General features: G+C 40.8%; 1 protein-coding gene and 1 long non-coding RNA gene across 7 annotated transcripts in view; one reads left to right on the top strand and one right to left on the bottom strand.

Moving 5' to 3' along the window:
• Positions 1–24,728, top strand: part of NEK5 (NIMA related kinase 5) — a 62,036-nt gene that overhangs the window by 18,321 nt on the left and 18,987 nt on the right. For 5 of the 6 annotated variants that reach the window (XM_086712809.1, XM_086712797.1, XM_025924045.2 and 2 more), the window contains 15 exons: positions 845–928; positions 1,019–1,089; positions 2,182–2,268; positions 4,222–4,276; positions 6,192–6,392; positions 6,472–6,553; positions 8,445–8,578; positions 11,000–11,184; positions 12,006–12,072; positions 13,593–13,709; positions 15,187–15,273; positions 16,866–16,958; positions 19,271–19,351; positions 19,587–19,655; positions 21,399–21,507. In XM_086712809.1, the coding sequence (XP_086568935.1) occupies positions 845–928; positions 1,019–1,089; positions 2,182–2,268; positions 4,222–4,276; positions 6,192–6,392; positions 6,472–6,553; positions 8,445–8,578; positions 11,000–11,184; positions 12,006–12,072; positions 13,593–13,709; positions 15,187–15,273; positions 16,866–16,958; positions 19,271–19,351; positions 19,587–19,655; positions 21,399–21,507 (1,522 nt within the window). The remainder of the gene's footprint in view (positions 1–844; positions 929–1,018; positions 1,090–2,181; positions 2,269–4,221; positions 4,277–6,191; positions 6,393–6,471; positions 6,554–8,444; positions 8,579–10,999; positions 11,185–12,005; positions 12,073–13,592; positions 13,710–15,186; positions 15,274–16,865; positions 16,959–19,270; positions 19,352–19,586; positions 19,656–21,398; positions 21,508–24,728) is intronic. The other variant, XM_086712813.1, reaches the window with a different exon arrangement.
• On the bottom strand, positions 13,221–20,371 carry LOC147584798 (uncharacterized). The gene is made up of 3 exons (XR_015253489.1): positions 19,977–20,371; positions 18,792–18,946; positions 13,221–13,676 (listed from the first exon to the last, which is right to left on the bottom strand). It is a non-coding gene; the product is annotated as an uncharacterized LOC147584798 (long non-coding RNA).

Here is a 24,728-nt window from a genome sequence, read left to right as displayed (position 1 = left end):
CATCCAAAGAACCAATGAAATTTTAGAATAGTTTAAGGAAATCTTTACAGGCCTAGAACACATTTTTAGAAAGAGGCTCATGGCCAGCTAAGAGAAAATAAAATCAAGACTAAGAAAGGAAATTAGGGGCGCCTGGGTGGCGTAGTCGGTTAAGCGTCCGACTTCAGCCAGGTCACGATCTCGCGGTCTGTGAGTTCGAGCCCCGCATCAGGCTCTGGGCTGATGGCTCGGAGCCTGGAGCCTGCTTCCGATTCTGTGTCTCCCTCTCTCTCTGCCCCTCCCCCGTTCATGCTCTGTCTCTCTCTGTCCCAAAAATAAATCAAAAACGTTGAAAAAAAAAAAAAAGGAAATTAAGTTTTAAAAGTAAGATATTTGTTGTTTTTATATTAGATACATATATATTGATAATTCATTAAAGTTGTTAACAACCTCACAGATTCTCTGCCTCTTCTGCTTTCCCTCTCTGCCCTGGGCACCCTCTTTCCACTGAAAAGGAAACACTTATGGCACCAGGGTTATCAGGAAATACTGCTTATCTACTGTCCTATTGCAGTTAGCAGACCAGTGTTAAGAAAAAAGAAAATCATGAGCTGCCTCCCTCTCTCCCCTGCTTCTACTTATCTTTTTCTGTACTTTGATACCAGTGCATTCAAATTGCCTTTTGCAACCTCCATTTTTCTAGCTATAAAAAGAGAATAATGTGATAAGATGGTATTTCTAGTAGTTTCATTCATATAAGTTCGGACACACAAATGTGTCATTTCTCTCTTTTTGTACATTATCATGAAGACATTTCAATGACCACCAGACCACTGACCAGTTTCGTTTAATGTTCCTTCTACAGATTCTGAGTTGGTTTGTACAGATTTCTCTAGGACTAAAATATATTCACGACAGGAAGATCTTACACAGGGACATAAAAGCACAGGTAAGAGTTCAGAGAGAAGATCAAGACAGAAACCGATCTTGTTGTTTTCTTGAAATATCTCCCATAACATAGCATTCTCTCTATTTATAGAACATTTTTCTTAGCAAGAATGGCATGGTTGCAAAGCTTGGGGACTTCGGGATAGCAAGAGTTCTGAACAAGTAAGTGCTTTTAAAAATCCTTTTTCTTTCTATTCATAACAGCCAAAATATGTATTTTTAGGTATCATGAATTAAGATATTAAAAGCTTGGTTTCCAGATAATTTGAAATAACTATTTCTATAAATGTCTTAAGTCATTCAGATGATACTTGGTCTGAGATTAAAATTTCCAAGATAAATCTCGGTATAATACAATGATGGTGGCAGTATTGTGTAGTGTGAGATAAGCTTATCACAGGAGATGTGACTGAATACGCACAAAGCTAGTGCATTTAGTGAAACAGGCAAATTCACACGTGCTCCGGGGAATGTATCGATGCAACTGCTTTGGAAGACGATTTAGTGGTAATAAGTATCAAGAGATTTTTAATCATTCTATTCCTGGGAATTTGTTCTCAGGTAATAGTTTGAAATTTGGAATAATTTAAATGCCTTATAATTGGGAAATAGTAAATTTTATAAAACACGGCATAAGCGTGGATCTGAATATTATGTAGCCATTTATATTTATGATTTTGAAGACTTCTTGATGACATGGGAACAAACTTTGTAATATGAAGGCAAAAAATGGAATTCTGAATTTTAAATACTCTGTGATCACAGTCATATGAAAAATATGCCTGGAAAAAAGATGAGAAGGAAATATATCCAAATTTTAAATAATAGCTGTTTTGGGGTAGTGAGATTCTGGGTAATTTTTTTCTTCTTTATTCACTTTCGTGTTTTCCAAATTTTAAGCCATGAGATTGCATTACTTTGGTAATTGGAAAGGGGGAATTCTTTCTGCATGTAAGAGTTTTATAATATAACAATTGTACTTCTTTGTGGAGTCTTTGAGCCATAAATTTGTTTTATGTGTTGATTTGGGGGAGGTAAATTATAAACTTAAAAATCAACTAACTTTAAAAAAAATCAACTAACTTTATTATTCTTGTTATTAGTATGCAATATGTTTGCTTTATTTCAGTATGTGCATTCATCAAATTTTGTGTTATCCATTTTTATACTGTTTTTCTTGCATGTCTGTGTCTTAAGCCTTTTCTTACTCCAGTAATAAACTGTGTTGTTTTATTATTTAATATGATTTGCTAGTTCCATGGAACTTGCTAGAACTTGTATTGGAACACCTTACTACCTGTCCCCAGAGATCTGTCAGAATAAACCCTACAACAATAAAACGTGAGTTACCGACTATTGGTTTGAAAGTCTCAGTACTAACACTGGTAGGTTCTCTCTTTCTTATGGTACTTATGTAATTGCATTTTCTTCATGTGTGAAATGGGGACCCCAGTGACTATCTTGACCACTTCACTTAAAAATACAGGTGATAAAAGGAATATTAAAAATTGCAGTCACTGTGATGTCCGTCTTTCTATTTGCTCTTCATACCTTCTAAACGCTATTTAGCCAAATTCAGGAAAGTGTTGTGGATGGGTCAGATAGAAGGCAGGGAGGTCTGGTGGCAGAGCCCCGTCACCAACTCGACCAAGTCGGTTAACCTCTGTGGGCCTCAGTTCCCCTAGCAGTAACAGAGAGTGTGGGCCAGGTAATTGTTAAGGTATCTTCCAGCTTTAAAACCCAGCTAGTTTTATGAATACGATACTAAGCCCGCTGTTCAGGAGTAATATTGATATACGCAGTAGGAAAAGGTGAACATGAGGTAGTTTTTATTTCTGTGTAAGAAGGGGAAAAAAAATCCACTTTTCAAAGCTGGCTGCCAGATGAACTTGTTGGCTTATCAGGAAGACTGAGTTCCTTCTGGGAGTTAATTTTCCATTTGTTTAGGAAAATCCCCAAGAGATGTTTGGCTGTTTGACTTTGCAAGAGATAAGTGGAGGGCAAAGCCCAGATGGCAGAGATTTCTAAAAAAGAATAGTAAACATTTCTCTGCATAGAAAAACAGGCTTTTTTTTTTTTAATAGCCTCTAATACCAAGAGGGGGTTTGGCCTCAAGTTAAGCAGCAAGGCAGCTGGTGCAACCTGGGTGGGAGGGCAGACTGTCCCGAGAAGAGCCCTGGGTCAGCAGCATTGTTTTGTTTCCTTGTACTGCTTTTTAAGAATTTGAATCAACATTTAAGTAAACTGATTTGGTGCTTCTGATAATTGGAAATCTTAGCAAAAATCAGCTGGGTACCCCGCTTTAGCTCAGAAAACCAGTCCCTGGTTCACCATAGTCTGCACCACAAACAGGGTGGTGTGAGACTTGTAAATGTTCCCATCCGGCCCTGTGGCTGCATTCCCTGTTGGACCACCCTGGCTATAGGGGGCGCTCTGGGACAGGGGAGGCTGTGGACCTACAGATGACCCAGTGAAGACAAAATTCTGTGTGATCGTAGGAAGTGGGGCCAGTGAGTTTCTAGAAACTCTTAGAAAAATGCTAGGAAACAGCTGGAAGTTGTTTCCTACCTGTTCTATAATCATCACCCTTCATTTCCTCAAGCCTTTGGGATGTCTTTCTCGGCTCCTGCTGCACACAGAGGAAGTATTGCTAAGCAGTGGAACCCTTTTCCTCACTGTACTGAATCCTTGTTTTCACTTTTTTTTTCACTTCTCATTATGTTTTCTTCAGTTTTTTAAGATTTAATGACGCTTTTTGTTCTCTAAAGTAGCTCCTTATTAAACCAATCATATATAAGTACTAAAGAGCAAGTCTCCAGTCATGTATTGTTAGCACATTTTTCAGTTTATGGAGTGCCAACTGCTATGTCCTTACTTAGTAGAACTTTGGTTCTGTCAATAGCCTGGAGTAGAATATACCTTTGTAAATCAACCCGATTTTCCCCTTTGAATCAAAACAAATCTGTTTGAGTCCTGCCTTCTTCCTCTGAATTGTTCAAAATCCCATACATACACACATTTTCTTTGAGCACATGAAGCTGAAGTAAACCCTGAGCCCTCGGATTGTAGCAAAGTTTGTGTATCTTTTCTCTGCTGGGATTCTGACAAACTACATATTGTTTTAATTTTACCTCTTAGGACTAAGAATAGATAATGTATCTGAACGCATTTGTAAAAAAAAACTGGTCAACCTATAAAATCGTAAAGATACACAAATACAAAGCACTGTAAGGATAAAGGCTTTAATTCGGAATTATGGATATTTCTTGGCATGTGAACTCTTGTCTTCCCCAGGGATATTTGGTCTCTTGGCTGTGTCTTATATGAGCTTTGCACACTCAAGCATCCGGTAAGTATATTAATTGTCAAATTAATCTTGAATTATTGAAACTGTGTAAGTGAAATTAACTTTTGAGAGGAAAAAGGTTAATGTTTGGAGTTACTAGATTGTTAAAAATTATATGGACAAGATATTAAGACGAATGGTCGACCTATATATACTGACATGGAAAGATGTCCAACTTAAATATCCAGGTTAGAGAATAGTATACATAGAATATTTTCATTAAAAATAAATCATGTGAGGGACACCTGGGTGGCTCATTTGATTAAGTGTCTGACTCTTGATTTCAGCTCCGGTCATGATCTCACGGTTTGTGAGTCTGAGCCCCACATGGGGCTCTGTGTTGGCAGTGTGCAGTCGGCTTGGGATTCTCCCTCTCCCTCTCTCTGCCCTTCCCCTGCTCACCTGCACGCTGTCTCTCTCTCTCTCTCAAAATAAATCAACGTAAAAAGTTAATTGTTAAAAAAATAAAAATAAATACATTGTGTGCGAATATAATCAGCAAAGGGGAAAGGTGCATGGGGTGAAGTCTATAGGAGACCAAGCACAAGCTTCTAAGAGCCTCTCCCAGTGGAGTCACACAGGGTACGCTAATTTCTCCAGCAACATGTTGTGACAGCACATGTGACATGTTAGCAACCAGAGAAGCCCTTTAGAGACCCAGTGCCCAAGGTTTTTATGTGGCACTGGTCATGTAGGCACCCTATATCTGGCATATACTAAGCTTCCAGAGTCCCAGGAAGAAAGCAGGTGTTCAGTGTAAACCATATTATTTGCACAAGTGGTATAGGCAAAGAAAGCCACTCTGAATATTTAGAGAGTGGTGGGAACTCTCCTGCAATGTGAGTTCCCAGATGCCAGCCAAGGTGCAATATAATAAGCAGGTTCTTCTAAGGAGAGCAGTCCTTAACCTGCTGTGTTAACTCTTTTCTGCTGTTATTACTCTTATTATTAATTATTACTATTATTGTCAATGGCCACACAGCTAGTAGGGGCCTGATCAAAACTGGATCTTTACAGCCACTCCAGGCTGCTGAGCATTATTATTATGTGTAAATAAACCAATGACTTCACAAAATGGAAAGTTTTCTGGTTCATGAGGAATTTTTGAGGAAATGTTTATGTCATACTAATTTAGAAAGCAAGATGTAAAATTTCATGTTATTATGACCTCAACTCTGTAAACATTATTTTACTTTTTCTTTCTTTCTTTCTTTCTTTCTTTTTTAACGTAAGCTCTATGCCCAACATGGGGCTTGAACTCACAACCCCGCACTGAGCCAGGCAGGCTCCCCAATAAACATTATTTTTAAAAAGACTAGAAGGAAATATACCGCTGGCCGGGAAAATCATATGTACCTGCCCTCTTTGTAGCTTCCTATACCTTCTCGTTTTTTAGAATGAATCAATATTATTTTGATAATAAGGAAAAATTAAAACTAAAAAAACCTTGTTTTACGTAACATGACATCACATTGGGTAACTACCTATAATACCGACTCATGAAGTATTAGTTGATGACAACAATTTAGGGTGGACTATTGTGCTTCCAAATGAAGCTTTAAAACATTGTTTTTTGCTTTTGCATTTTTTTTTTTTTTTTTGAGATTCAAATTCCACTTTGTTTATTTAAAAAGTCCGGATTGGGCAAAGGCAAAGGGACTGCTTTCACAAGGGCCCCTCAGCCGGAAAAGGGAAGGGCGGTCAGTTCTAGCACCCCCAGTTCTGGAGTGCAGGAATCTGAGGGCAACAGGCAGAGGGCCCCACCCCAAGTGTGAGAGTGTGTCCCTGCAGCGTGCCCGCCGATGGGGGCACAGGTGGTGAGCACCTGCTGGAAACTCTGTTTTGTTTCTTAGTATTACTTTACATGCAAGTACTGAATTCTTCTCTGATTTAGGATCGTTATTCCTTGTCCTTCCAGTTTGAGGGTAACAACTTACACCAGCTGGTTCTGAAGATTTGTCAAGCACATTTTGCCCCAATATCCCCGAGGTTTTCCCATGACCTGCAGGCCTTGATATCTCAGCTCTTCGAAGTCTCTCCCCGAGATCGGCCATCTATTAATTCCATTTTGAAAAGGCCATTTTTAGAGAATCTTATTGCCAGATACTTGACTCCTGAGGTGAGCTCTGAGGTGATTCTGTGTGGATGTTGACAGAGATTTTGGTTAGCAAGTCCTTGACACGTGTGTTTCATCTTAGGTCATGCACGAGGAATTCAATCACAGCATCACTCATAAAGCAAGATCATTGGCTTCTCAACCTCCAGGGAAGGGGATCCAAGGTAAGAACGATTTGACCGTGTGATCAAAACACCTGTCTTATGTGCATCTCACACAGTGAGTTGGGATATATGGCTGGCAACATTAGTACGGAAATTCCACCAAATACACTGAATATGGATGTTTAAAGAATATGAGTAGTGGAAGCAGGAGAAAAATCATCTTGTTGAATGGTGACTAATGGTGGTGCCTGTATATCTAGCCGACGCATGATCTGGATGACTTATGTCCTCTCTTCTCATTAGTTAGGAAACTTCAAGAAGCAGTGGATTTACGAATAAAGAGACACTTGAAGAAGTAGAATCCTGGGGTGCCTGGGCGGTGCAGTCAGTTAAGCGTCTGACTCTTGATCTTGGCTTACGTCATGATCTCACAGTTTGTGAGTTCGAACCCCACACCGGGCTGTATGCTGATGGTGTAAAGCCTGCTTGAGATTCTATCTCTCCTCCTTTCTGCCCCTCCCCAGCATGTTCTCTCTCTCTCTCTCTCTCTCAAAATAAATAAATAAGTTTAAAAAAATTAAAAAAAAAAAGAAATAGAATCCTAACCTAACTTTTGCATAGGAAAGAGACAGTAAGAGAAGGTTCACAGACAGGCCTGGGACAATGAGTTGAAGCTTATTTTTTAAAAACAGAGAGGATAGACTGGTGATTCGGAATTCTCTTGCAAAGGCCCCTTAGAGCTGAAGTTAGTACCTCAGACATAATTGGTAATAGTGTGATCTTTATTATATGACCCCTGAAGGAAGCAGGTAATACTTTATGGTCATGATCAATAGAAAAACAATTTTAGTGGTGGTTCAGGAGTCAGCTGATGATGTGCTCTGTGCATGTGTGTGTGTGTGTGTGTGTGTGTGTGTGTGTGTGAGAGAGAGAGAGAGAGAGAGAGAAAGACATTAAAGAAGACAAAATTACTAATGTCACTGATGTTGTGAAATAAGAGCAGCATAGACTTAGTCATAACCAAATGTCTGAACTGAAAGGGTGAAGAGGAGGAGAAAATCTCCCCAAGGAGTCAGGGAAATCTATCTACTGTGATAGAGAAACTGAATTTGAGGAAAGTTGTCAAGGGAAGAAGAGTGAATGAGTCCCCCTGCCATGTGTAATTTGGTCTGGTGTAGTTATGTGTGGGCCTAGATTGAGGACATTTCAAAAGTGGATAAGTGGAGGGTGAGAAAAAGCATGCTGTCCACATTTCTAATATAAGAAAGAAAGGAAAACAGGAAAAAAGCCTGATGGTGACAAACACAGACATGTTAGAAACCTGCTCATACACTGAAAACTACAATGTGGCGTGAGTGATGTGGCCTATAACCCAAGCTGTGATGACTATATGTAATTACTTGTACATATCTGATTATTACTTGTACATGTCTGATTATTGTACATATCTGGTTATTACTTGTACATATCTGATGCATGCTGTCTCTGTAAATGTTAGCATTAATCCCTAATTTTTTAAAAGTAGTGTTATATATTACTAGAAATATGTGAAGGAACCCTGGATAGAATGGTTTTCTCTGTTCAAAGAAAAAACATGGTGTGGGGCGCCTGGGTGGCTCAGTCACTTAAGCGTCCAACTCTTAATCTGGGCTCAGGTCGTGATCTCACAGTTCGTGGGATTGAGCCCCGTGTCGGGCTCTGCACTGACAGCGTGGAGCCTGCTTGGGATCCTCTCTCCCTTCCTGTGCCTCTCTCTCTCAAAATAAATAAGCATTTTTTTAAATGCATGGTGGTTTTCCATCAGCACTTCTCCCACTGGGTCTAAATATCTCTGGCTAAAGTGAGCTTACTGTGTTACGATATGTCCCTTATGTTTATACTCTCACAAGCATCGATACTAAAATGCGAACATTTTAAAGAAATTGAAGTTGTTTTATTTTGGTTAAATAAGATTCTAAAATACAGAAAGCGAGATTCCAGGCAAAGTGCCTACCAAGATCAAGGATATCAGTGCCTGTTAAAAGGAAGGAAATATTACATAGAAATGAATGGAGACCACCAGCTGGAGCCCAGAAGCCCATAGCCGTAAGTCGTACTAAACCCTTTCTCTAGTTTGTTAGCAGGTAGCGTGTTCTATGGATCTACTTGCATATGTTGGTGAAGTACAAGCTCATTACTTTGGAGTCTCCTTATTTTGTACTTTCAGTAAAATTATTCTGTGATGAGCATTCAAGTGGTATCTCATTAGATAACTTCTAGTTATTATATTTTTAAAAACAATGCTGTAATTTCTTATAAGTAGTCTATGTACTAGTTTTAGTTTTCCTTTTACAACTCAAAAATCTTTAATTTATTTAAAGAAATAGCATTTTTCTATATAAAACAAGTGAGTAGCATAACTGCAGAAAACATTATGCTTTTTTTTTTCTTTAAAGTAGGCTCCATGCCTGCGTGGAGCCCAGTGCAGGGCTTGAACTCATGACCCTGAGATCAAGACCTGACCTGAGATCAAGAGTCAGATGCATTACCAACTGAGCCACCCAGGAGCCCCAGACATATGCATTTCGTTCTCTTAATTCTAACGTGTTATGTATAATTGAGAAACTTTTATTATATAATCAGTGATTTTTTTCCTAGAGATTCTTTATGCTTATTTATCTGAATCCACATTAGCAGAGCATTGAATCTCTTAGTTGATGCTAGTGAAATGCTTCTGGTATATAAATGATTAAATGGCTATTGTCTTTTAGTTGAAGAATTGTATTTTTAAAGAAGGCTTATGGTATAATTAGAGGACCATTTGGAGATACGTTTACTCAGGTTTACTTGCTATATAGACATTTTAGAAAATGTGTGGTTTATAGGTAGATTTTGAAACTGTTTATTAAATTATTGTTCTTCATTTGATAGACCGTGGTTTAACTTTATTAAAGAAATTTAAAAGTCGGGGCACCTGGCTGTCTCAGTCGGAAAAACACGTGACTCTTGATCTCAGAGTAATGAGTTCAAGCCCCACGTTGGGTGTGGAGATTACTACAAAAATAAACAAATAAACTTAAAAAAATAAATTTAAAAGTATGTTGTGATTTAGAATACTCTGTAGCAGACTCCTAGGAGAGAGAAAACATCTAAAAGATTCAAGGATAGATTAAGTTAGGAGAACAAGTTGATGTTTTTCTAATCAATCCATTGAAGGTTTCTGCTAATGGAATGGAATGAGTGAGTGGGTCTCCACAGGGACCACCTGTGGTGTTCTCATTACCATTTGGGGTTTTAGACAAAACCCTAAAGAAGCTGTTAATCTTCTTCCAATACTTGTCTATTTCTAGACATTCTTCAACAAGTCATTAGTAGGACCTTGTTTGGGGTTATATATAGGTAAAATTGCAAAACTAAGAAACATAAGTCATACTTTAAAAGATTTTTAAAATGAATACATAATTTATGTTTAGACTAATAAACCAGAATTTATACACTTATTTTAATATCTAAATAAAACCATATGAAGTTGCCATTTTTTGTAAGTTAAAAATCATCCAATATCTACAATTCGATGTGGTTCAATTACCATATATATGAACCACACAGCATTAAGAAGAACAGAGGAGATAGTGTGTTACTTCTTCACAGTGAGGAAATTTCAGTTTAAACCATTTGTTTGGGTATTTATATTTCCAGCTACCAGTTCTAGTCCTTTCCAATGGTTTGAACTTCTTTTACTCTTTTGTTATCATCTGTTCAGTAGGCAGAATTGTCCTGGTTAACGTTAAATTGACCCTAGTTTGCTGTTCAGCAACAGGGTCCTGACTGGTTTTCATGTGTTAATTTGGCCTTGTTCTTGTCTTATAGCTCAGTGGCCTTTACTTAACTCCAAGACAAACACTTGTTTCTGGTTCTCCTACCATTCTGTTTTGTTTGGGAAGGGTGGTGAGATGTAGCTTGGGGTGATAATATGCCTGTGGCAGCTGTTACATGACTTTCCTTGTGTTTACTTGGGAAGAAGGACTGAATGATTCAGCATTTTCTTTCCTTCAAGTCATGATGACATTTTGTATTTAGTCAATTTATCAGAACCTAAAAATGTTGCGAATCCCCAAATCCGTGGGCACAATACCATTTGTTCCCCCATAAAGTACAGCAAGATGTAAATAAGCTTATAAAAATATAAAGTAATAATTCTGAGTTTAGTTTCAGATCTTGGGTTGACTAGGCATACTCACTAGCTAAGTATTTTTGGTAGACCAATCATGACGTATGCAAGATTCCTATTCACACCTTAATAAAATGATAAACTACTGTGCTATAGTACTTAGACTTCTCAAGTATTTTCCAGTTCCAGGATTTGGGGATTCTAAGATTATTTACCTCTCAAAACTAGTCTAGAGCAAAAAAACAAAAACATACCTTCAGTGCCTTGTCTTAGCTATGGTCACCATCAAACTGTCAATTATTAGAGATTTTAATTATGTGTCTTCAAAATCCTTCCTCTTCTTTTTGATCCTTCAGATAAAAATGGTAGAAAGGCCCAAACTTCCTGCACTCTGTGGTCATTATGATTATTATTATGCTCAACTTGACGTGTTGCGGAAGAGAACTCATGAACCAAGTTACCACTGTGTTCCTCCAAAAGATTCTGGAGTGGAGGAGAATTATAAACAGGAAGAAAGCCACAGTCCATCACCAGGTCAATGGTAATGTCAGAATCTTAGTTAAGCTTTGGTCCTCTGAAAATATCTTGATATATCAACATTTATTCTGAAGCCCTTCCAAATTTTCCTAAAACAAATAACCCAAGAGGAACTTCCAAACTCTTCATCTTGAATACTCGAGTCAGAGTTTCTTTTGCTCTTTTTCATCTCAAATCTGATGTAGCTTGTCTTCTTTTTCATGGAACCATGAACATGTATGTATGTTATTTTCCAAAGAAATTATTAATATTAATCAATAACAATTGAATTGTAATCAGATTATCATTTGAGACATATTAAAAAGACATATTGAAAATTCAGCATGTATTTTCCTGGGATCTTTCATTTGTGCGCCAGCATGAAGAGCCTCTAGAGGTACAGGAATGGCACACAACCATGGCGTCATGGAGCTCAGAGTGTAGTGCAGGAAATGGACGGGCAACTGGCAGTCAAATCAGGGGTGCAAGGCCATCAGTCAGATGCCTGCCCAAAGCGTGAGAATATCATGGTATGGATTTTTCTTTTTCCCTCCAATATATTGTAGACCATGGATGGACTGATCCTGTCCTGAAGAAAAATCACTGCATCAGAATATGTTTCTGTTTTATCCTCTCCTGTATCCCCAATTGGTACAGTTCTCTTTGCTTCCTTTTCTTCCTGAGTCCACAGAATGCATTCTGTAACTCTGAACCACTTCTTGAACTCAGAACTTTAGGCCACAGGTGAACTGTGAATCACATTCCTAAATTGAAAATCCACTCTTCAAATTGGTGCCTAAGTCTAGTAAAAGTTTCTACTCAAGCTGAACATTTTTATTTTCTAAGGCCTGCTGAATACCTTCAGAGGAGATTTGAAGCTCAACAGTATAAGTTGAAAGTGGAAAAGCAGTTGGTAAGTAAAATACCAATCGTCAGAGGCAATCAGGAACTTCCTGTTCACAGATATTCATGGGTCCTTATGTCCAAGTGCATTCTGCATAGAAGATGAAGACTACTCTCCACCTTCTCCAATTTTTATTTTTATTTTCTTTTGTTACTTTAGAGAGAGAGAGAGAGAGAGAGTGAGCAGGGGAGAGGGGCAGAGGGAGAGAGAAAGAGGATCTTACACAGGCGCCATGCTCAGCATGGAGCCCTATGTGGGGCTTGATCCCACGACCCTGGGATCATGACCTGAGATGAAATCAAGAGTTGGACCCTCAACTGACTGAGCCAACCAGGTGCCCCCTAATAGTTAAAGAAGAATAATGGGAATAGGCTTGAATCAGAGCTTGGGCGGCCTGGTTTCTTTCCTGGCTCTGTCCCTTGCTGTGTGACCTTAGGCAGGTCATACAACCTCTCTGAGCCTCGGTTTCCTTTTTATAAGTGACAGTTTGGGAGTAGATGAGCTTTGAGGTCCCTTTCAGTGCTACAATTCTTTGATTCTATTTTATTAGAATACTACACATCTTTTAAAAAGTGACTATTGTATTTTATTTGAAATGAAAGTTAGCTTTTTAAAGTTTAACCTTTATTCTTTAGTGTCAGAGTTCCGGGGTGAAGGCTGGATATGCATTCTATTTCTATTACTCTTACTTTGAACTACTCAAAAGCTCTAGTTCTGTTCCCCTACCTAACCTGATGCTCCAGTGATGGCTCAACTTTTACAGAACTTTAATTTCACAATCATAGTTTACCAGTTCAGAAAATGAATCTGGGTGTCTCACATGGTAGCATAAAATATTGATTGCTTAGGATAACAACATAAGTGGCTTTATTAAATTTCTTTACTTTTTTTAAAAAAAATTTTTTTTTTCAACGTTTTTTATTTATTTTTGGGACAGAGAGAGACAGAGCATGAACGGGGGAGGGGCAGAGAGAGAGGGAGACACAGAATCGGAAACAGGCTCCAGGCTCTGAGCCATCAGCCCAGAGCCCGACGCGGGGCTCGAACTCACGGACCGCGAGATCGTGACCTGGCTGAAGTCGGACGCTTAACCGACTGCGCCACCCAGGCGCCCCTAAATTTCTTTACTTTTTAAGTATTTCATATTTAAATTAAGAAAATTCTGCTCATCCCAAATAGTGAGTTTTATTCACAATATAATTCTTGTTTAAAGAAAAAGGTCAAATGAGAAGATGTTTCTGAGATGCAAATATGCTTTAAAATTATTTCATTTGAGGGGCACCTGGGTGGCTCAGTCGGTTAAATGTCCGACTTCAGCTCAGGTCATGATATCACGGTCCGTGAGTTCGAGCCCTGCGTCAGGCTCTGTGCTGACAGCTCAGAGCCTGGAGCCTGTTTCAGATTCTGTGTCTCCCTCTCTCTGACCCTCCCCCGTTCATGCTCTGTCTCTCTCTGTCTCAAAAATAAATAAACGTTAAAAAAATTTTTTTAATAAAAAATAAAATAAAATTATTTCATTCGATTGATAGGGTCTTCGTCCATCTTCTGCTGAGCCAAATCACAACCAGAGACAAGAGCTAAGAAGTAATGGAGAAGAGTCTAGATTCCAGGAGCTGCAGATCAGGAGAAACAAAATGAAGGAACAGGTTAGAAGCAGTCTAATTCCCGGGCTCCCTAGGGGCGCCTGGGTGGCGCAGTTGGTTAAGCGTCCGACTTCAGCCAGGTCACGATCTCGCGGTCCGGGAGTTCGAGCCCCGCGTCGGGCTCTGGGCTGATGGCTCAGAGCCTGGAGCCTGTTTCCGATTCTGTGTCTCCCTCTCTCTCTGCCCCTCCCCCGTTCATGCTCTGTCTCTCTCTGTCCCAAAAATAAATAAACGTTGAAAAAAAAAATTAATTCCCGGGCTCCCACTGTACTTGCCATTGTCTTTTATGCTGTTCTGTATATTACTTTTAGTGTCCCAACAGTACACCTGAAAGGCGGAGCTCCCTTGCCCAGTACTTGTTGGACACACTCCTGTGAACCTCCATGCTGGGAGTTCGAGGGGTTACAGAGACACATATTTCACCTCCTCGGAGAATGTGATGTGGTGAACTTCATAAGGCTTTTTACCTTGGATTGATAAAGTAACCACCCATCATTAACATTTTTGAAATATGTATTCGCTTTCTGGGGCTGCCTTCACAAAGTACAACAAACTGGATGGTGTAATACAACAGACATGTATTGTCTCCCAGTTCCGGAAGCTGGAAGTCCAAAGTCAAGATGGCGGCAGGGCCATGCTCCCTCTGAGAGCTGTAGGGGAATCCTTTGCTTCTTGCCCACTTCTGGTGGCTTGTCAGGAATCTTTGACATTCCTTGGCTTACAGCCGCATGACTCATTCTCTGCCGTCAACACATGGCATTCTCTCTCAGTGTCTCTGCCTTCACGTGGCTTTCTTCTTTAAAGGACCCCCCCCCCCCCTTGGGGCGCCTGGGTGGCGCAGTCGGTTAAGCGACCGACTTCAGCCAGGTCACGATCTCGCGGTCCGGGAGTTCGAGCCCCGCGTCGGGCTCTGGGCTGATGGCTCAGAGCCTGGAGCCTGTTTCTGATTCTGTGTCTCCCTCTCTCTCTGCCCCTCCCCCGTTCATGCTCTGTCTCTCTCTGTCCCAAAAATAAATAAACGTTGAAAAAAAAAAAATTAAAAAAAAAAAAAAGGACCCCCCCCTCATGTTGGGTTAGGGATCCGCTCTACTCCAGTATGACCACATCTTAGCTTAACCAGCTATATCCGCAGTGACACTATTTCCAAATAAGGTCACATTCTGAGGTACTGGAGGTTAGGACCCAAAATAGCTTTTCTAGGGGGGTAAAACTCAACGCATAAAAGTGGATATATGAAGTAATTGTATGTCATGAGCACAGTTAGGGTTATATATAAAAGTGAGATCACCCCAAGCCACCCCATCAAAGTCACAGGGAGGGAAGTACCACAGCTAAGACATAGATTATCATCTTTAGGAACAATGGGTTTTCTGATTCTTACTGTTTGTCACACATTCTTTAAATCGTAGGCTGTATAAGAGATTACTTTGTTCAGTTGTTCACCAACATTTCAACCTTTTGAATTGGGATTGCTTTCCAGGAGTATTGGAAGCAGCTAGAGGAAATACGCCAACAGTACCACAATGACATGAAGGAAATTAGAAAGAAGATGGGGAGTGAACTAGAGGTGAATACATTTTTCTCCCTAAGGAAATATGGTACTACTGATTTCGATCTACCTAAAGCGAGCAGGGTTTCAAAAGCAGCGTTCTCCTCATGGCAATTAGAAAATATTATCATGCAACCTTTTAATGGGAAAGCTAACAGATCTAACTGAAACTTTTAATATGGTTTACTTGAGACTACACACGATGGTGAGGGTATCTGAGATTCTGTTAGGAACGGCCATCCTTAAAAATACCTGTTCGTTGTCTGCCTCGTGAATTAGTCAATACTGATTGACTTTACACCAGAACTAGGTTAGAAGCAGAAGGTAAGTCCAGGCCCATAAGATAGGAAAAAAGATGAGCACTTATTGAATTCAGCAATGCTGGAATAGCCTCATATGCAGGGGTGAGGTTTGAAAGCCTGTATCAGGCCACATTTGAGTGCAGTCAAGATGATTCTTGAAAATCTCTTAAAGGCGCCACTTTGGATCTCTCAGATCTCTGAGAGAGAGATCCATCTCTCAGATCTTCCATCTCTCAGATCACTGCTTTTTCAGTAGAGCTCCAGATGAGATAGCTAGCCTGTGTTTGTAGACCATGTTGCATGAAAAACACACGAATGTTTAACCAGTGGACCACCCTCACTGCCCTGGAATGCTGAGAGGCCTGAGGTTCTGAGGCCGGCTGAGGATACAGCTGGCCCCCGGCTCATGCTCATGAGCGGAACTGGCCACACTCCTGGACTTGGTTTCTTTTTCCCCTCTCCCCCACCCCCGAGTGCATATAGATGAATTAATACAAATGAAGTGAGCATGTGGTACAATTCAGTTATACGTACGGGGCTCTGAACTACAGTCTTCACACACTTTATCTCACTTTACTCCCCATAATAGAGAAGTTAAATAACTCACCCAAAGTCACTTAGATATTACCAGGCAGACTAAATATCTGATTCTGAAACCTCTACTCTTCTAACATACGTACTTCTCAAAAGAGTTGGAAAGATACGGCATGTATGAGCAGTGATCGAGTAAGACTGAATATAGTTAAGCCTTGTGCACAGGAGTAGATGAGCCCGTGAGAGTTTTCATGGAAGAACGGAGGTGGGATCTAATCTGCTCTGAGAAGAGGAGCAGAGTTTGGAGAGACAGAGCTGACGGGGAGGGCATTCTGCAGGAACCACAAAGAGGTTCACGCAGGACTGGGGGAGCTGGAGCGGGGAGGGTTGGAGATGGTTCTTTCTAGAGCAGAGGCTTGGTTAACGGTGGGGGGTTTTGAGTGATCATCTGCCTTGTTTTTAAGGCAGGTCTGTGATGGGAAACCTGAGTCCAGGAAGACAGAGAGCAGACTTTTCTAGAAAGACCAGGAAAGATGCGTGTGGGGAAAGATGTTGGTGGGGGATGCTGAGGCGGCCACCGGGTAGGGGGATGGAGGAAGGGGGAAGGAGCGGGAAGGAGAGCGCTGTGCAGCCATTCCCGCCGATGGCGCCTGCGCAGTGGGAGTGGAGCGTTTCCTCACTAGATCCCACTCAAAACTGGCCGCGATTCACAATGTGGACCTCAGAACTGACTGAGAACCACTCCTGTTGACTGTGTGTAATTTGTATTTTTAGGAGGACTCAAAAATAGGTTATAAAACCTATTTAGTGAAGAAAAGTGACCTGCCCATCCCCCAAGAAGCACCTCAGGAAGAAGCTCCTGTACAGGTGATGGTTATTAGTAGGTGATAATGTGTTTCCCAGTGAGGTGGCTCTAGCCTGGGCGTTCTTTTTTTTTTTTTTTTTTTTTTTTTTTACGTTTATTTAATTTCGAGAGAGAGAGACAGAGCATGTGTGGGGGAAGGGCACAGAGAGATGGAGACACAGAATCCGGAGCAGGCTTCAGGCCCCGATTTGGGGCTCTAACCCACGAACCATGAGATGATGAACTGAGCCAAAACCAAGAGTCAGTGCTCAACTGACTGAGCCACCCAGGTGCTCCTCTAGGCCGGAAGTTCTTACCCCTCACTGTTCAGGAGAGCTGTGTGCGAAAGTTCTTAATAACTCAACACCTAGACTCTACCCCCAGATGGTCTGGGGTGGGGCCCAGGCATTCTGTTTTCAGAAGCCGGCTGGGTGATTTAGTGTGCAGCCATGTGTGAGAAGGACTCTCGTGTGTGTGTATAAGAGTTCAGCTTTCTGGATGGTGTTCGAATCGGTGTCTCAGACACCTTGGTCAGAAATCTGATGGTTAATGTCTTTACTTCAACCTTACGTTTTTGGTGGGAGGAGGGAACTGGGCAGAGATGAATTATCAAATGGCTCCCAAGAAGGTTTGTTTTTCTTTCTGGGAGGTCTTTCACCTTTATCTTCAAGGTGCCACGAGGGCTTGGTTAAGGGTGGGTGAGGGGGGCCAGTGTTGGTGAAGACTGAAAGGCTCCCCGAGTGTTTTGCTGGGACCTTCCACGACGTGATGCCGGGGAGCTCTAACATGAACCGACTCGGGGGGATGGGGCTCAGGAGTCTAAGATGGTTGTATTTTAAGGAAAATAAAGCCATAGGACACTTCTTGTACAAATGAGACAACCAGACCCCACAATCAAATCTAGACAGGCAGCTTCACAAAATCAGTAAGATACAAAAGTCACAATCCTGTTTCAGAGTTCGTAATATTGCAAGGCAGAAACGTGCCCTTCCCAGGGCTGCAGGGGAAGCAGGGATTAATGATTCAAACTAACACCTGCTGTATGCAATGTACCTACAGATGAGGCAGCACTGAATTCTAAGGGAGAGATGATAGAGACCTCCTGTAACATGGCGGAGAGAAGAGAGCATTAAAACACACACACACACACACACACACACACACACACACACACACACCCCAAAAAGACTCCTGTGTTTCTGGCTTAAAAGTAAATATCATTTACTAAGATGGGGAAGAGTGGGGAGCAAGGTTGTGGCGGGGGGTTGTACTCTGGACATACGGAGTTGGAGAAAATCTGAGGGACTCCATGCCTGCTTCAGGGCTCCTCACACCCGGACCTTCACATATGCAAGGTGCAACATCATTCCAGGGATTCCATCACATGCCAGGACGGGCTTTTCCTGCATTACTCTCCTCCTCTCCTCTTTTTCTGTGCTGTCACCCTGTTTGATTTCCTTCATAGCACATAGCACTTTCTGCAACGAGTTGCTAATTGAACTTACTTAGTGCCTATGTTATTGCAGTAAAATGGAAGTTCCATGTCAGCAGGGATCTTTGGTCACATTCACCGCACTAACCCAATGTGTAGGACGGTGTCCGGCACATGGTGGGTTCTCTGTGTGAATGTGTGGAATGAATGTCAAGGTGAAGATGATGCTAAGTAGGCAGTTAAGTAGGTGAGCCTGCAGCTCAGAGGGGAGGAAAGAGCATCCCTGGAGGTGCACATTTCAGGGTCCTTGCATAAGGACCCTTAAATCCATAGCAACTGCTGACACCCTGCACTGAGGAAGAGAGGGGCAGAGGGCCCCGGACTGCATCCCAAGAAAGCCCAGTACTTACAGTTCACCTCTCACCTGTTCCTTTGACAGTCTCGTCATCTACTTTCACAGTCATCTTCTCTTCTTTGAAATTGCCCAGCAATTTTTAGAGCCCTCTCCTTCCTTTTTACTATTGTGAGCAGTGCACTTGTTTTCCTGGTTACAATCGTAAGCCTCTTAAGGGAGGGATCCTGTAGCCAAAATTATATTCTTGAATTAGATTAGTTGTACTGGACCAGAGTGATAAGCATTGTCACATTATGGAATTTTTGCCATTGCAATGCCAGCCTACAATGTATTGCTATTTCAAGTTAATGGATGTTGTGTCCAAGTTTTTAGTGAATTATTGTTAACTTTCCTTTACAAAGGCATGTTTTGATGCTCAAATTAATCATTGGATTCAATCCAGAAGTCAAGTAATGTAAACAGACCATGCTGTGAATTCAGGGGTTGTGAAACTATCATTGTTTGATCAATGTTATATGCTAGATTTTAATTTTTCTCTAAACTTGCAGGATATTGAAAGAGACTTGAAACAAATTAGAGTTCAGACCATAAAGGAAAGTAACATTCCAGAACAGAACTGTAAAGCTAAGGTAATAAACATTTGGTCTTGTGGGTCATATTAAACAGCTTGCTGTGGGGGGTGGGGGGGCACACCTTGCAATCTGGGTTGCCTACAGGACTTTTCCCCCTACTATTTTATGGAATTGCCTTATTTTGTGATGTTTAGCTAACGGTTTTTAGTATCTGTAATGTCAAATAGGAGTTGTAATTTTAACACTTTTATTAGATTGCTAAACTAACATTATTTTCCTTGCTTTCTTCTAGAGAGGAGTGAAATTTGAAATTAGTTTAAACCAATGTATTTCTGATGAAAAAACCCTCCAAGAGGAAGAGGTATGCCATTAAGTATTTATTTCCATTAATAGGTATGAGAAAAATGAGTGTCTCAATAGCACATTTAATGAAGTTTTTCAATAGGCCATAGGGAGAATTTTCTTAAGTCTTCCTAGAAGGAACGCTGGTGTTCAAATGAGTCTTCCAAAAGGCTTTTTATCTTACCATTCTTTTTTTCATTGAGATTATTCCCTTAGATGGATTATTCCAATCTAATTTACTTTTCTCTTGTAAAGGAATTATTTTCTCATAATATTAACTGTTTGTCCTTGCCAAATTAAAATAGAAGACTTAATTATAGTCAACAACTAATATACTTACCTAAAACATTGAGCAGATATCCTGAAACAGTGCACATTTCTTTTAGGTCTTAATTAGTTATTGATAAGTTTCTTCTGGTCTTTGGATAAATCTCAGTTATGCACTTGGGCTCTCAGTGACATAGTGATAAATGCACAAATACAGTAAACTCAAACTTCATTTTATTACTTGTATTCAACATCTTTTTTAATCCCACTTTTTACCAGACCTGTTCACAAAAATCAGAATCAACTGATTTGTGTCTCCATTTCACCTTCACTAACTCTGCCTTTTAAATTACCAAAAGTTACGTGTAAACACATAGGAGCTATATCACATCTGATACTTAATTTCTTTCATTCATGTTCTTCATTAGCTGAAAAATTTTTAATGCTATCATTTCTTTTATATTTTTTTGTTTTGAACAGACTTCATGTGTTAGAGCATTTTTGGGTCCATGGCAAAAATGAGCAGAAGGTACAGAGATTTCCCATCCATTCCTGGTTCCACACATGCACAGCCTGCCCCCCTCCCCGCCCCGGGGTGGAACATTTGTTATACCTGATAAACCTAGATGGGCACATCATAATCACCCAAAGTCCCTGGTTCACATTAGGGTTCACTCTTGGTTTTGTACATTCTGTGGGTTTTGTCAGACATATAGCGACACGTATCCATCATTATGGTACCATACGGAATAGTTTCCCTGCCCTAAAAATCCTCTGTGCTCCAATTACCTTTCAGATTTTTATTAGCATTTTGCCACATAGAGACTTCTTAGAGTGGTGATAGTTAATACTCACTTCTCTTTAACCACTAGGTGTCTTAGCGTCCCAGCCCTATGGGGAACAGAGGGGGCAGATCCGGGGACCTATTTCAGGGCTGGAGTGGTACATCCACGGCACTTCTATGAAGCCAGGTGCCAAAGCTGGCCTGTTAGTATAAAGGAAGAGAGTAAAAAAAAAAAGTGTTATCTGTCAGGGTTCTTCACCCTTTGTTACTCGATGCTTTGATGTGCTTAAAACAGAGTGATCATTTTAGTATTGTTTGTGGAGTATTAGGAGCAGTTTTAGGGACCTGATTGGGAACATTGTGCACTTAAAGCAGGGCGTGGATGAGATAACCTTGAGAGTTCTATAGAATGGAACTGCAGGAGGATAGAATTCAAGGCAGGAAGTCTGGATAAAATCAAGTTGCCCTATGATTGGTGCTTGTCGCTGTTGAGAAAGAAGGAGAAGAAACAAAAACATTCCTGTTTCTATCTTGTTCCAATATAGTTCCAGTTTTAAAATGCTACTAACTTATTTGTTTAATGTACATATGTTGAATACTTCTCACATGCCTTGGTAAATGTTATTACTGAGAACACACACAAAAAATTTTTAACGTATTTCTTTCCTAAAAATATGGCTTTTGTCATGAAACACTGTGGAATTGCTTTAGGTAACGGATGTGCGAAATGAAACTTTGACCTTTGAGGATGACATGAAGCTTAAGAAGTATGAAGATTATACAGACAAAGCATTTGAAAAACTCTGTTGTCCAGAAGCAGGTACGTTTGTGGCTCTTGAAAGCCGTAGATGAGAAAGAACGTTTCATTGGCGATCCATCACAGTCCCTCTCCTTGCTCACCTGCAACTCCGTGTCACCTGCCCTGCTCCATGGGCCCTAGCTGGCAGAGGCCTGGCTCCTCTGCCCCCAGAGACCCAGCCCTTTGCACCTGCTCTGGGCAGCTGCCCCCAGCCGGCAGCTCCACACCACCCACGTTCTCATTGTCTGCTGGAGTGTTCCTTGGACAAGTCCCACTAGCCTCTCAGATTCATCAGTTGTCACTTGAATTTCGGAGCTCTTCCTTCCCAGCCATCCTTTATTGTGGGGACTGCCAGCATCAGGCTGACCATTCCTGCTGCACACCGCAGTGGGTTCTCCTCTGAGACGTCTCTGGAGTTTTCCTCTTCCTTCAGCTCCTCGGCCACCGGTTTAGGGCCCGGTCGTCTCTCAGCAGTGTGGCGAGATAGTGAATGCGTGGAGTTTGGATCCGAGCTGCCACTGCCACTTTCTGACTGTGTGACCTTTCACAAATGACTACAGTGCTCTGAACCTCAGCTTCCTCCTAGGAATGGGGATAATAGTACTTGCCACACAGGCTTACTGTGAGGACAAAAGTGAAATGTGATATATCGAGTACCTGGCGCATAGTAGGTGCTTCATAAATGCTATTTCTAACTTGTCTTTTTCCTGTGCCTCACTGCACTGCCTTATTCTCTTATGTGTCCTTCTTTTCTCTAGTATTTTCCCCTTCATTCTCTAAATAGCTGCTGGAGTTATCTTGCTATATTACTCTTCTACTTAAACTTTTTCTGGATAATGCTTACAGGATTCCTCATAGTCCATTCCACATAGTATCCTGTTTAACATTGTGGGACCTGAGCCTGTGCTCACCCACCTTTCCTGCCCCAGCACTCCTCTTTCCTACCACTGATGATGGGATGCATGCAGCCTCCTGGAGCACCCCTCTTCCCTTACAGCTGTGTGAGCATTTACGTGCCTTCGCGTGGCTTGGGGTCTTCTTCCTAGAATAATACACTTCACCTCATGTCCAGGTGATTCCAGAAAATAATCCTTTATTCAGTTCAGCAGGCATCTTACTGAGAATCTCCATGTGCACAGACCATGCGAGTGGTAAGGATCTCAGCGATGAATGAAAACGGAGTCTGCCCTCGACATCTCAGTAGCATCGAGCCAAAGAGAGGGGGGACCAAACATGTTTTCTGAGCCCAAATACTAATCATCATTACAGTGCCAGCTGGCTGGAGAGTCAGGGAGGTACCCGCTCCTACAGAGCTTGGCATGCTAAAGAGCTTGGGCTTTTCCTATATGGTGACCTTCAACCAAAGGGAATTAAATGCTCTTTGTGATGGAGAAAGACCGGGCTGGCTGCAGTGTAAGGATGGTGTGGATGTAAGTGGCCAGACTGCAGGCAGGAGACAAATAGTTCAGGTGTGAAATGACAGGTGCACAGGCCAGAGCGGTGTGGTGACAATAGACACCGAAGTGTGAACCCCTGAGTGTGGCGGTTGAGGAAGAGAAGGAGGTCAAGGATCCTCCCAGTTTTCCAATTCAGGTGGATGAAGCTGTTACCAGCCAAATAGGCACACACATCGCGCTGAGGGAGGTGAGCGGACATAGTATCACACTCTAGATTTGGGACACATTGAGGTTTAGGTCTTTCTGAGCCTCGGCTGGAGATTCTTAGAAGATGCTAGCTGTGGAAGACTGAAGCTCTTGGACAAGTCAGGGTCTCCATAGTATACACACGGTATTATCATAATCACCTTAACGATGGTCGAAAATACCTAGGTAGAGGGACTAGAGTGAGAAGGAAATAGAGCTTGGAACAGACCCTAACGATGTTTAGACAAGTTTTGGGAAAATCCAGAGAGAGTGAAGCCAAAAGAGGAAAGTTCTAGAAGGAGGTGCAGGGTTGGCAGCATCAACTGGAAAGGCTAAGGGAAGTGGGTTGAATAAGAACCTGTAGGTTTGGCCGTCAGGATCTTATAGTGGCCTGAGCGAAAGTTGCAGAGGAAGGGACAAATTCCAAGGTTATTCTTTGCATTGCATAAATTTTCTGGAAAGAGGAGGCTGTAAGTTGTAGGTCTCACAAGATGTAGCTGCCTTTTTTTTTAGATTAAAGAGATTTCAGTTGGGTACAGAAAATGGTCTTTAAACTTCTCTGCATTCCTGTAATTATAATTCAGGTTGAAAATTTTTTTCCATATGTTTTGGTCATCCATATTTCTCTTGTGAATTATGTGCTTTCATCTTTCATTCATTTATCCACTGAAAATGGCATTTATTTTTCTCTTTATAAGACACTTGAAGTTAAAGCGTTACCTATAATATGTATCGCAAGTATTTTTCTCATTTAGTTTTCAGATCTCATTTCCAGTAACAAGAGCAAGTGTGTGTGTGTGTACACATATATAATTTAGGAGTAAACTTTATAAGGGTTTTGCAGAGCATGTGAAGAACATTATAAAACCTTACTGAGGTAGTTAAAGATCACTTGAGTAAATGGGGAGAAATAACACTGTTCTATATTAGAAATATTCTTTCCAAATATATATATGGATTTTGTCAGTTTCAATCAAAACCACAAAAAGATGAGAACATCTTGGCAGTTTGGAGAATGTTGGAGATTCGAAGGGGCACATATGGCTTTCAAATGTCAAAATATATTCTATAAATTATAGTCATCGAAAGAATATGATACTAGCATCAGAATAGATAAAGCAGTGAAAAGAAGAAATAGTTTAGAAACAAATCTGAGTATGGATAATAACTTAGCATATGCTGAAAGTTATATCACAAGTTAGTGGGAAAGAAAGGCTCAATCAAATAACTGTTGCTAGGCCAATCAGTTAACAATTTAGGGGAAAGTTGTGAAATCAGACCCTATATAATGATACAACAAAATGAAAATAAAAATTTAAAAAGCTAAAGAATTTATATGTAAAAAATGAAGATATATATTAGAAAGTTAATTAAAAGAACAATTGAAACTAAAGGAAAGCTATGGAATAGAGAAGATGTTTGCAAATAACATACCCGATAAAGGGTTAGTATCTGAAACATATAAAGAACTTATAAAACTCAGTACCCCAAAAATGAATAATCCAATTAAAAAATGGCAGAAGACATGAATAGACATTTTCCCAAAGAAGACAGACAGATGTCCAACAGACAAAGATGCTCAACATCACTGATCATCAG

This window comes from Puma concolor, chromosome A1 (assembly GCF_028749965.1).
Source record: "Puma concolor isolate L17-30 chromosome A1, mPumCon1.1.hap2, whole genome shotgun sequence".
Taxonomy (NCBI): Eukaryota; Metazoa; Chordata; class Mammalia; order Carnivora; family Felidae; genus Puma; species Puma concolor.
The sequence above is the reverse complement of the archived record's forward strand: the minus strand, read 5'-3'. Positions and strand labels throughout refer to the sequence as shown.